Here is a 13,399-nt window from a genome sequence, read left to right on the forward strand (position 1 = left end):
GTTAAGGATTCATTTAGGCTTTAGGCTATCTAGTGGAGCTAAATAATTATTACGCATTTGTACATGAAGTGCCCACGATGTGCTAGGTGGATCTTTGAGGCAACACAATGAACCTGCAGGGTCTCTGTTGTCATAGTCCACTGTCTATTTGGATCCATTAGCATTTTAGGAAATAGTTGCAAAAAAAATATGTTGTAGTAGATATAGAAGACACATGTTGAGCGTCATAGACTTGGAAGCGATCCAGTTACTTGTCTTTGGAGAAAGTGAGAAATGTATATGACTGTTTCATGAATTCAGTTTACAGATTTTTGTTTGAAGTTTTTTTTGTGTTTTTGAATTTCTTATTACAGCGCAGCTTATGATGCCATTCTTGAAAGAAATGTTGCAATCAAGAAGCTAAGCCGACCATTTCAGAATCAGACTCATGCCAAGCGGGCCTACAGAGAGCTAGTTCTTATGAAATGTGTTAATCACAAAAATGTAAGTGAACATTTTTGGTTTCCTAAGTATAGATGAAATCAAGATTTATTCATGAGTATATGAGTATCAAAGACTAAATATTAGGCGCTTTAAATTGTTCTGTATTAAAACATTGTTTAAAAGGGATATATATATCTCTACAGGGTGATTTTTTTCTCAACTTTATTAAATTGTATCAAAAGAATGGCTTCTAAAATTTAGATTATATGATTTCCTGTCATTTAATTTACAAAAGGAGTTTTAAAAGGATAAGTGTTACAGAAGAATTTTATTCAGCTTGATCTCATCTGCTTTTTGTTCTCTGTCAGGCTGACATTTAGAAAACTGTAGCATTAGCACAGAGATGAAATTGTTCCCATTATGCTTTGACACTCTAACTTTAATCATATTGAATATAAAATTTATATCACTTCTCCCTACCCCACTCCCACCTCTTTAAGTGATGGCAGTGTTCATTGGTCACTTTATGATGAGGATAGTGGGTTTAGCAGAATGTTTTTGAAACTATCTAGAGGGTATTAACATGTTTCTAATTCTATTTCCTAATGATTGCAAAGATAAGTCTTTATAAAGATATGTAACTTGTGCTCATTTTGAGAATAAACAGTTATACTTTTTTAAACTTACATTAAGTGTATTCATACTTTTGTGATTCTTCTAATGGAATGATTTCTTCAGTTGAGGAAATAAACTAGGAGTGAATTGTGTAAGGGACACTTTTAGGCAGTCCTAAACCGAAGGCATCTGACTAAAGACATTTCGTAGTGTTTGTCCAAAAGAGTTTATATAATATAATGAGCACAGTCCTTTCTGACTACAGATAATACAGTTTACCACATTTTGAGATCTAAATATGTGCAAGCCTCTGTGTATTGGAGTTATTGGGTTCATTATCAAGGGAAAAAAATTCATGGAAGTTCAGGATTAGGCCCCTTATTTGGGGAGCTTACAATGGTGTTTTGAATACAAAACAGACATACAGAGAGTTAAATATCAAACATCACAAAGCCATGGACGTTTGTCAAATGATGATAGTGGCCCATATATTGAAATCTAAAAAGGGGGACAATTTCTGTGAGCTTTAATGAACTGGGAAGGCTTTGGGGAGGAGTAGACCTAGGCTGACGCTTAAAGATGGGGTAAAAATTGGATTGTTGAAGGAAAGGAGCCTTCAGAGAGGAAGAATGACATAAAAAAGGTCCAGAGACAAAGATTAAACTTAGATAATGATAGGGAGGAAGTTGTGGTAGCCATTCTTGTTCCAAGTGGGAACTTGATGTGTTGCTCATTACAGTTTTGCTGGTGGCATCCTGTCCATGGATAGGGCTGCTCATGCCCCTTGTGGCCTGTGAACACGGTTCCATGGCAATGGTGGTGTTGCCTTAGTTTTTCCTTGGGGAGGAGTTCACTTACTCCTACCTCTCATGCCTGGGTGACTGCAAAGAAAGGTGGTTCCTTCAACTGCATGGAGTATGACTAAGCATGTCTGACATGATTAGGCCTCTAGCAGGGGTGGCAGAGGTTTATCCAGGCAGAACTCTCAGCACCTAGAAGAGTGTGGACAAGAGTGGGTACTCAGAATATATTTGTTCAGTAAGTGAGTGTAAAGCTAAATATGGGAAAACTGGAAATGGTAACTGAATTATTCCACTCCCCCATGGATGGATGTTTTTGTAGTGTTTTGCCTTTTAAACAATTTCATCCTCTGTACAGATTGTCTCTTCATTGGTCTAAGCATCTCTGGTTTTTCTCATTCTTTTCATAGATGGTCTTGAGTTTCTTTTTTAATCTTGGTTGTTTATCTCTGAACACACTTTGAAAGTGACCTAGCACACAGTACTGCATAAGCCACCTAGCACACAGTACTGCACATCTGATCAAATCCTCTGAGAGGAGCTGAGGCATGTCGTCTCTTTTTTTTTTTTGAGACGGAGTCTCACTCTGTCGCCCAGGCTGGAGTGCAGTGGCGCAATCTCGGCTCACTGCAAGCTCCGCCTCCCGGGTTCACGCCATTCTCCTGCCTCAGCCTTTCCGAGTAGCTGGGACTACAGGCGCCCGCCACCATGCCCGGCTAATTTTTTGTATTTTTTTAGTAGAGACGGGGTTTCACCGTGGTCTTGATCTCCTGACCTCGTGATCCGCCCGCCTCGGCCTCCCAAAGTGCTGGGATTACAAGCGTGAGCCACTGCGCCCGGCCAGCATGTCATCTCTTAACTTTAGACATTAAAACCCTGTTTAGAAATTACATCCCCATCTGACTCCCGTTGTCTTTCTTTGTTACAGGCCTGCCTTACAGTTCCCATCTCACCCAGTCTTTATGTTTTTTTCTTTTGATTATGGAGAATTAAGTATAGTACTTCCTGTTTATCCCTATTAAATTTCAAAGGTGAAATGTGGTTACTCTTCCTGGTCTACTAGTGATTGCTTTTTTCTTCCTTGTTCTGACTTTTCACTTGTGGGCTTCACTTCCCAGTTTTGCTCAGGATATCTTTGTAATAGCTGGATTAATTCATTAACAACTTTTGAGCATATTGCAGAAATTATGTGTCTAACTATCACAGTTATCCAGCTGTTTCCAATTCATCGTCTTATTCACATGGATGTTATTATTAGAAACATTTTCTAAAATGCCATTTTGAAATGTTCATATACTGTGTCTGGTTGCATTTTTCTGATTTATTGCTATTGTTCTTTGTTGTTTTTATTCATGGAAGGAAATAGTATTTCTCAATGAACTTTTACCTGCTCTTGGTAATTGTTACTTCTTTTGAAGTAGTTATATACCACCACTAATCAATCCTTGACTTTTGCTTGGCTGTCCAGTCTATAACTGATATAATTTCCTTTATTTCCCTTTTTGAAAAATAGGACAACTATCTGTTTGAATCATTTTATAACAGCTTTATTGAAATATAATTTCTATATCATGCAATTCACCCATTTGAAATATACCATTCAATGATTTTTAGTATATTCAGTGATATGTGGGACCATCACTACAGTCAGTTCTAGAATAGTTTTATCACCTCAGGATAAAAGAAAGAAATTTTTTATCCTTTAGCTGTAATTCCCCTACCTGCCATCCTTCTCAGTTCTAAACAACCACTAATCTTCTTTCTGTGTCTATATGCCTTTAATCTTTAATACTTCTCTTCTACTTTGGGGCTTCCCACATATTAATGAGAATAGATTTACTATTTGTCCAAGTCTCCTATTGTGCATTGCCTGTGGTTGGTAGATTTGAACTTATTTAGAGTAGCCAGATGCTTTCTTATTATCATTTCCCTATCTTAAATTTGTTTGGCCCTTCCTGGTGTATTATTTTTCCAAATTTATTCACTGAACAAATATTTAAATACCTTATGTAAAGCTGAATGCCTAAAAGAAAAACATCAATTCTGCCCTTATAAAGTTTATGCCTAAAAAACAAATTCCCATCCCTAAGTATCATTGTCAGCAAACATTTTTATATGTGTGTCATGTAACTTGCCATATACTAGGCAATAAAAGTGATTAAGACACAGTTCTTTCTAATAAGGATTCTCTGTGGTAGGGATGAGGCTGATGTGAAAATGAGACTAGACTACAGTGTGCTGAATACCATAACAACATTAGAAGATAACTGGGGACAAAGTAGAGAGAATAGTCAACTCTGTCAAGAACTAGGGGTTGTCAGAATCTACAAAAGAGGTTCACCTGGAAGATAATTAAGTTCAGTAGATAAATGACAAGCATAGGGAATAGTATGTTTAAAGGCATCAAAACATTTTTAAAATGACATTCTTAAAACTAGCATAGCTAAAGTATGAAGTTTAATATAGGACTTAGCAGGAGATGAAGTGAGTTGATGGCGTATCATGGAGGCTTTTGAATATACTGCAAGGGAGTTTCAGAATATATTTGTTGGCTTTAAATTTTTGAGGAGGTAAGTAATATGATCAGGTCTTTCTTTTACCATATTATAGCCAGTAAATGGTAGCTGGATTGGTAGAAAACCATCGTTAGTGACCCTTAATCAGCTCAGGCCACCATAACAAAATACTGTACACTAGGTGTCTTAAACAACCGAGATTTATTTCTCACAGTTCTATAGGCTGGGAAGTTCAAGATCAAGTTGCTGGCCAATTTGATTCTTGGTGAGGGCCTGCTTCCTGACTTCCAAGTCAGTGGCCAACTTTTCACCTTGTCCTCACTTGGCTTTCTTCAGTGTGTGCTCAAGGAGAGGGAGAGAAAAATTGCTCTTTCTCTTCCCTTGTTTTAGGCCACTAATTCCACTATGAGGGCCCCACTCTCATGACCTAATCTAAACCTTATTACCTTCCAAAGGCCCCATTTCCAAATATTATCACATTGGGCGCTAGGACTTAAACATATGAATTGTGTGGGGTGTGTGTGTGAGGGACAATCAATCTGTAACACTAGTGTTAGAAGGAATTACAGCATGAACAGTCTAGATGTTAGTCTTCAACCTGTTTATAGCACAGGGAATGGAAAAAAGAGATTGAAAGTCAGATTGACAGTAGAATGGACAGCATTCTATGAGTATTTATTATGGTGCATACACTGAAAAAGGAGTCAAAAATCACCCTGAGTCTTTTGTAAAAGAGAGGGCACCCTGGGAAAGTAAGGGGTTTTGGTAGGAATGAAAATGAATTCAGCGTTACCTTATTTTGTGAGATGTCCATGCAAAAAGTGAAAAGAAATGGATTAAACACAATAGTGAGAAGGGATATGCTTATGGATGAACCAGTGAAATAGACTGGGAATGAAGAAAACTGGGCAAGTGCAGTATTATGAAAAACCAAGGGAGGAAAGGGCTGAGATTATATAGAGACACTGAATTGGAAAAGAGCTGGTAGAAGGGATTTAAGATTTGCTGATAAATTATGTAGAGGTTTGTATAATGTAAGTGCTTGGTAATTGACTGTTCGTAAATGGAATTACAGATAAATGGGTTACAGATCCTCTGTGCCTCCACCTATCCATCCCCTCCTCCAACTCGTGCCCATAAAGTTGCAGTATAAAATAAAAGCAATTGCTTGAGCTTAGAATGTAAAGAAAGATTTTAAACTGATGGTAGTTTTTTTTAACTCATGTATTTTTAGTTCCCAAATTAAAATATTGGAAAGTAATTTCTAATTTTTCTGTCTCTCGACTTTTATTATAGATAATTGGCCTTTTGAATGTTTTCACACCACAGAAATCCCTAGAAGAATTTCAAGATGTGTAAGTGTGATAGTTAAAATTTTGTTAAGTTAGTACATTTTTCTTAGATTGCTGCTGGACACTTTAGCTGTTGTTCTCTTTTTTCACTCTTAAAGTTACATAGTCATGGAGCTCATGGATGCAAATCTTTGCCAAGTGATTCAGATGGAGCTAGATCATGAAAGAATGTCCTACCTTCTCTATCAGATGCTGTGTGGAATCAAGCACCTTCATTCTGCTGGAATTATTCATCGGGTTAGTAGAAAAAACTATCATCATACTCTTTGTTTTCTCATTGAGGTGAAATTCATGTAACAAAACCATTCTAAAGTGGCATTTTTAGTACATTCACAGGGCTGTACAACTACCACCCATATTAAATTCTAAAATATTTTCATTACCCCCAAAAAAGTCCCCATGTTTCTTAAGCAGTTGTGCATCTTTGCCCTGGCATGATACCAGTCTGCTTTCTGTGTCTATAGATTTGCCTTTATGTTTCCATTTATATGAAATACAGCATGATGTTTTCAAGATTTCTCCATGTTGTACCATGTATCAATAGTTCATTCCTTTTTATGACTCAATAATATTCTATATACCATATTTTGTTTATCCATTCATCTATCGGTGGACATTTGGGTTATTTCTACCTTTCAGCTATTATGGATAGTGCTGTGAAAATTCAAGCACAAATATTTGTTTGAATATCCATTTTCAGTCCTTTGGGATATACCTGTGACTGGAAGTGCTGGGTCTTATGGTAATTCTGTAGTTAACTTTCTGAGGAACCATCAAACTGCACAGTGACCGCACTATTTTACATTCCCACTAGCAGTGTATGCGGGTTCCAGTTTCTTCACGTCGTTGTCAGTACTTGTTATCTGACTTTTTAAATTCTAGCCATCCTAATGGGTATGAAGTGGTGTTTCTTGTGATTTTACTTTGCATCTCCCTAACGACTAATAATGTTGAGCATTTTTCACGTGCTTGTGGCCATTTGTGTATCTTCTTTGGAGAAATGTGTATTCCAGCCCTTCGCTCATTTTTAAATTGGTTTGTTTGTCTTTTTGTTGTTGTTGTAGCATTTCTTTATATATTTCATATATGAAACCTTTATCAGGTATATAATTTGTAAATATTTTCTCCCATTCTGTAGATTGTCTGTTCACTTTGCTGATGATTTCCTTTAATGCACAAAAACTATAATTTTAATGAAATACAATTGTTTATTTCATCACTTGTGCTTTTGGTATCATGTATAATAATCCATTGTCAAACCCATGGTCATGAAGATTTAATCTTATGTGCCCTTCTAAGAGTTTTATAGTTTAAGTCTCACATGTAGGTCTTTGATCTATTTTGAGTTAATTTTTTGTCTGGTATGAGGTAAGGTTCCATCTTCATTCTTTTGCAGTGGCAATTTAGTTGTGCCAGCACCATTTGTTAGAGACTACTCTTACCCCATTGAATCGTCTTGGCACCCCTGTCAAAAAACAGTTGGTCATAGGTACATGGTTTCATTTTTGGACTCTCAGTTCTGTTTCACATAGTTCCTATGTGCCTGACCATATATTATACTAGTACCACATTATTTTGATCACTTTTAGCTTTGTAGTAACTTGAAATGGAGAAGTATTAATTCTCCAGCTTTATTCTTTTACAATATTGTTTTAGCTTTTCAGAGCCCTTTGTGATGCCATATGAATTGGAGTATCATTCTATTTCTGCAGAAAGGGCAATTAGAATTCTAATTAGGATTTCATTGCATCTGTAGATTGCTTAGGTAGTTTTGCCATCGTAACAATATTTAGTCTTCCAATTCACAAACATAGGATGTCTTACCATTTCCTTCCTTGTTTTCTTTTCTTTTTTTCTTTCTTTTCTCTCCTTCCCTCCCTTCCTCCCTCCCTTCCCCTTCCTTCCTTTCTCCACCCTCTCCTCTCTCCCCTCCCCTCCCCTCCCATTTGTCTTGTCTTCTCGATTCTCAGCTCACTGCAACCTCTACCTCCCGGGTTCAAGCAATTCTCCTGCCGCAGCCTCCCAAGTAGCTGGGATTACAGGGGCCCGCCCCCACACCTGGCTAATATTTTATATTTTTAGTAGAGACAGAGTTTCACCATGTTGGTCAGGCTGGTCTCGAACTCCTGACCTCAAGTGATCTGCCCACCTTGGCCTCCCAAAGTGCTGAGATTACAAGCGTGAGCCACCCTACCTGGCCTCTTTCAGCACTTTACATGTATCATCCATTGCTATTTGTTTTGCCATGGCTTCCAGTGATAAATCAGCTGTTAAGCTTGTTGAGGGTCTTTTATAAGTGACAAATGCACCTCTCTTGCTGCCCTCAAGATGCCTTTTTCTCTTTGGCTTTCAACAGTTTGATTATGTGTCTTAGTGCAGATCTCTTTATGTTTATCCCTCTTAGAATTCATTCAGCAACTTGGATATGTAGATTCATGTCTTTTTTGATCAGGATGGAAGGAAGCTAAAAAGAAAGAATAGATTCATATCTTTTATCAAATTTAGCAAATTTTCAGTCATCATTTTCTTAAATATTTTTTCTCCTTTTGGAACTCCCATTATGCAAAGTTGGTATGCTTGATGGTATGCCGTATCTTGTTTTCTCCTCCACTTTAATGTTTTGTCCCAGGCAGCATTGGGCTATTTACTTGCCTTAACCATGTTTTCAAGGAATGCCTCTGTCTAGCCTAGGACCAGGGTCCCACACTGAAAATGTGGCTGCTTTCTTCAAAATCCTTGCCTAGTTAGGGAGGCAGGTAGAGCCAAAGACTAGTTAAAATGCTGGAAGTATTTCCCAGTGTTTTTTCCCCACCTTTTTATTGTAGTAAATACATATAAAATGTGCCATTTTAACCATTAAATGTACAGTTCTGTGGCATTAAATACATTCATAATGTGCAACCATCACCACCATCCATCTCCAGAATTCTTTTCATCTTGTGAAGATGCAACTGTACACCCACCAGACAGTAATTCCCTATTCTCCTCTCCCCGCAACTCCCGACAGACATCATTCTATTTTCTGTCTACATAATTTTGGCTACTATAAATACCTCATATAAGCGGAATCATGCAGTATTTGCCTCCTTGCAACTGGCTTATTTCACTTAGCATAATGTGCTCAAGGTTTATCCATGTTGCAGCATATGTCAGAATTTTCTTCCTTTTCAAGGCTGAATAATATTCCATTTATGTATATACCATACTTGCTTATCCATTCATCAGTCAGTGGCAGTTGGGTTGGTTCCGCATTTAGCTCTTTTGAAAAATGCTGCTATGAACATGGTTGTCCAAATATCTCTTTGAGACCCTACTTTTCAGTTCATTTGGGCTATAGCCAGAAGTGGAATTGCCGGATCACGTGGTCATTCTTTTTAACATTTTGAGAAACTGCCACACTGTTTTCCATAGCAGCTCTACCACTTTACATTCCCACCAGTAGTACAGAAGGGTTTCAGTTATTCCTCATTCTTGCCAACACTTTATTTTTTTCATAGTAACCATCCTAATGGGTGTGAGGTGGTTTCCTGTTGTTAAGTTGCCATTTTCTTGGTTCTGAGTTCACTTGATTGCCATAAACCTTTGAATAATTTCCAGAATTCTGAAAAAGTTTATTCTGACACTTTGATGTTTTATGGTGCTTCTGTGGAGCTATTTTGGCTGACATCACTGCCTCTCATCAAATTCTTAGGATCACTGTATTTCACTGCTTTATATGGAGCAATGTAAAGTTTGTTTTTGCTCTGAAGTGAAGCAGTATACAAAACAAACTGCTATTATTACCAGTCATTTCAAATTGGAAATTGAATATTACGAAGTTACCAAAATTGAGTATTTGCCAGAATTGTTTTATATACATACATATATATATATATTCAGAAATATATTTTTGTTCTCTGGGATTTTTAACTGCTTTTTTGCGATATAATTTACATGCCATACAATTTATTCGTTTAATATGTACAACTCAGTGTTTATTATACTTGAAGATTGTATGCTCCTTACCACAATCTTAACTTCAGAAAATTCCATTGCCCTAAAAGAAACTCCACATCCACTCATCTTTATTTCCCATTTTCTGTGTTCCTTTCACCTCTAGCCCTAAGCAAACACTAATCTACTTTCTGTCTGTGTATATTTGTCTATTCTGGACATTTCATGTGCATAGAATTATATAATATGTGATATTTTGTGCTTGGCTTATTTTACCTAGCATAATCTTTTCAAGGTTCATTCGTGTATTTATTGTGTGTCAGTTCTTCATGTCATTTTTTTGACAAATATTTCACTGTATAGATATATTGTTTATCCATTTATCACTTGATTATAATTTGGGTTGTTACCACTGACTATTACAGGTAATGCTGACATGAACATTTATGTAAAAATTTTTTTGTGTTGGTATGTTTTGTATTTTAGTTAAATATAGCGTATTCTTTGAAAAGTATTGAGAGGATTTTTTTTTTTTTTTTTCTAAGAGACAGAATCTTCCTCTGTCACTCAGGCCAGGATGCAGTGGCATATTCATAGTTCACTGCAGCCTCGAACTCTTGGGTTCAACAGGTTGAAAAGAATTTTTTTTTTTTTTTTTTTGAGACAGGTTCTCTCCCTGTCACCCAGGCATGAGTGCAGTAGCATGAACATGGCCCACTGCAGCCTTTACCTCCTGGGCTTAGTGATCATCCCACTTCATCCTCCCAAGTAGCTAAGACTATGGGCATATACCACCATGCCTGGCAAATTTTTATTTTTTATTTTTTTGTAGAGACAGGGTCTTGCCATGTTGCCCAGGCTGGTCTTGTATTCCTGGCTTCAAGCAATCCAACCGCCTCGACCTCCCAAAGTGCTGGGATCACAGGCATGAGCCATCATGCTCAGCCTGGAATTTTTTTAAATTATTTAATTCAGTAAAATTAATCTTCCTTCTGAGTCATCTGCGTCAAATAACCTTACTCATGTAATAAAATAAATACAGAGATTTCACAGTACAAGACAATAATGTCTTAAGGCTATTGAGGCTTTTTTTTAGTGAACAGTCCTGCAGGCTTATCCTTAATTATCATTCTAAGTGAATTCCTTGTATATTACATATACAGCTGCTCTAATCATTTGTCTAATGCAATGTTTAAATAACATAATAAAAATCTCTTTAAATGGGAGAGTATTTTATCTTCCTGAGCCCCTACTCATACACTGTGTGAAGTAGAGCAGACGAGTGAAACTTCTAGGTTTGGTTTGTTTGTTTCCTGAGTCCTTAGACCGGTGCAGTAATCGAACATTGTGGAAGTTCATTTGATTTTAGTAAAGCACACCCCTCTAAATAGAAAGGTTCCAGATTAATGAGGATAGCAGGTGGCTGAACCAGAAAACCAGACCAAATGGTAGAAGATAGAAAACAATAAAAACAACAAGAACCATAAAAAACAAACACAAAAATACAAAAGAGCAATATTTGCGGTAATATGTTAATGAGATTAGTTCCTTAGTTTAAAAAGGTCAGATTTTGGCAGCACACAAGGCTCAGCAACAACTGCGTGTTTCCATAACACAGACATTTGTAGCTAACTTCAAAAAGCTGAAGGCAGAGAGGTTGGCAGACGTATACCAGGAAAATGCAAACATCAAAACAAGGGTAACTCTATTTAATGAGATAAAGTTGAATATGGTGGGGTCAGAGAGGAAGCATTCCTCTCTGAGAATAAAGAGTCTCACGTTTTAAAGGTGAAAGATACTATCCAATTAGGATATACAATTATACATGAAGTAGAGTTGCTATACAAAAAGCTTAAACTGTAGAAAATAGAAGAATGGCACAGGCACAGTTGTATTGGGATATTCTAACTTACTCCCTTAGTGTCAGTACATAAAGTGGTAAAAATGAAGTGCATCTGTAGAAAATTTCTTGATGTGATAAAGTGGAGTTAATGAGACCTACTGGGGTCTGTTATCTATTATGAAGAATCTCCCTTTATCTTAGCTTGGGCTCTTTGGGAAACTCTAGAGTGGAGATATGCATTTAAGTTTTTTGCAGGTGGTCTTGAGGCCACGATTGGTACTCATCTCTCTGCTCTACTACTTATACTAGATTCACCTCCACCCTTGGCTAGTACTTCTGCTAGTCTGAGGTTACTTACTTGGTAAAATAACCTGACCTTTCATCCCTTAGGGGTTCAGGACAAGTCAGGATTACTACTCTGAGACCAAAGCTGATGAGGTCCCACCATCTAGACAGTTGTGGGTCACTTTGTTGGAAAGAGAAAGCCAAGTGATGTGCATGGCTCTTCTTTGCTTGGAAGTGACGTGTCACTTCTGCTTAGAGTGCATTGACAAAGCTAGCCATAAGACTTGCTTAATTTGTAAGGAAACTCGGAAATGTGGGGAGAGCAGACTTCAGAATAGTGGTGAGCCCCAGCCTCTGCCACAGTCTGTCCTTCTGGCTGGCAAACATTCCTTTGCTCCCTTTATTCCACGCCTTCTTAAGGGAAATAACCCAGAGTTCTATTTCATCAAGACATTTATCAAATCCAGACATTGTTCCTCTTGGTCCAGAAACATAGAAACTGGAATGACCAAATTGTATGGCCACCCCTATAACCACTGCTCCCCTGCCAAATACCATAGATAGAGTTGTCAGACAGGGCCAGTGTTACCACAGTGAACAATCCCATTTAGAAAACTGAAAAATGCAGTCATTGATTAGTTGTAATTAAATTCTTCTGTACAGACATTGTGAGTGTCCCTTGCCCTGGGTGGGGAATATTCCTAATCAGCCCTGACTGATCTCTATGGTTCTGTATAATACCTGTCTCTACCTTGTGGGAGAGTCATCTTTTTTGCTATCCTCATGAATATATGTAAAGTGGGTATTGAAGAATGTATTTTCCTTGAGGGCTGCTCACCTTTCTCAGCCTGCTTCTTACCTATAAAAGATTGGAGCCCAAGGGTCATTTTAAGGCCATCCTTCTCAGCCTTGCCACTATTGACATTTTGGAGCAAACAGTTCTTTTGATGATGGAATGTTTAGTAGCATTCCTGGCCTCTACCCACTAGATGCCAGTAGCACTCCCCAGTTGTGACAATCAAAAATGTTTTCTGACATTGCCAAATATTATTTTGGGGCAAAATTACTGTGAATTGAGAACTCCTGTTTGAAATATAGAAGGATCATAGACCTTTGGTGTTAGGTCTGGCAGTTAACTCTTTCAGAAATTTAAGAGATTTGTTATCTTTCTGATTGTAGTTCTTTTCATAGCATCTTTTTTAGCTCATGGGTCCTGTATTCTTGGACTTAATTGAGGCTGTCTTCAGTCTTCCTGTAAGCTTTCAAGCTTCTGTTGGCAGACTGAGGCAATTTTATGAATTGAAAATTTTACAGGACTTTTTCCCTGAAAGGGTTTCAGAATTATTATGTGAAAATGATGCATAGAAACCAACCCAAGATATCAGTGGCTTAAAGCAGTATTTATTGTTTACTTGGGTCTGCAGGGTTGGCTGTGTGACACTGCTCCAAACTATGGGTCAAGTCTGAACTTGTTCCATATTCAGGTTTCAGCATCTAAACTGAAGCATACACCAGAGACATGCTCTTCTCATGGTGAAAGGTAGAAGAGCAAGAGCTATGCTGAATCAAACACATTCCCGCATATTCCATTGGCCAAAATAAGACAAGTGACTGAACCTATCAATAGGGTGA

General features: G+C 37.5%; 1 protein-coding gene across 10 annotated transcripts in view; it reads left to right on the forward strand.

Annotated features, from left to right (window-relative positions):
- Nucleotides 1–13,399, forward strand: part of MAPK8 (mitogen-activated protein kinase 8) — a 133,861-nt gene that overhangs the window by 98,803 nt on the left and 21,659 nt on the right. For all 10 annotated transcript variants that reach the window (XM_058436474.1, XM_032141941.2, XM_032141885.2 and 7 more), the window contains 3 exons: nucleotides 354–483; nucleotides 5,651–5,709; nucleotides 5,805–5,943. In XM_058436474.1, coding sequence (XP_058292457.1) covers nucleotides 354–483; nucleotides 5,651–5,709; nucleotides 5,805–5,943 — 328 coding nt within the window. The remainder of the gene's footprint in view (nucleotides 1–353; nucleotides 484–5,650; nucleotides 5,710–5,804; nucleotides 5,944–13,399) is intronic.

Source organism: Hylobates moloch, unplaced genomic scaffold (genome assembly GCF_009828535.3).
Source record: "Hylobates moloch isolate HMO894 unplaced genomic scaffold, HMol_V3 SCAFFOLD_3, whole genome shotgun sequence".
In the NCBI taxonomy this organism is placed as follows: Eukaryota; Metazoa; Chordata; class Mammalia; order Primates; family Hylobatidae; genus Hylobates; species Hylobates moloch.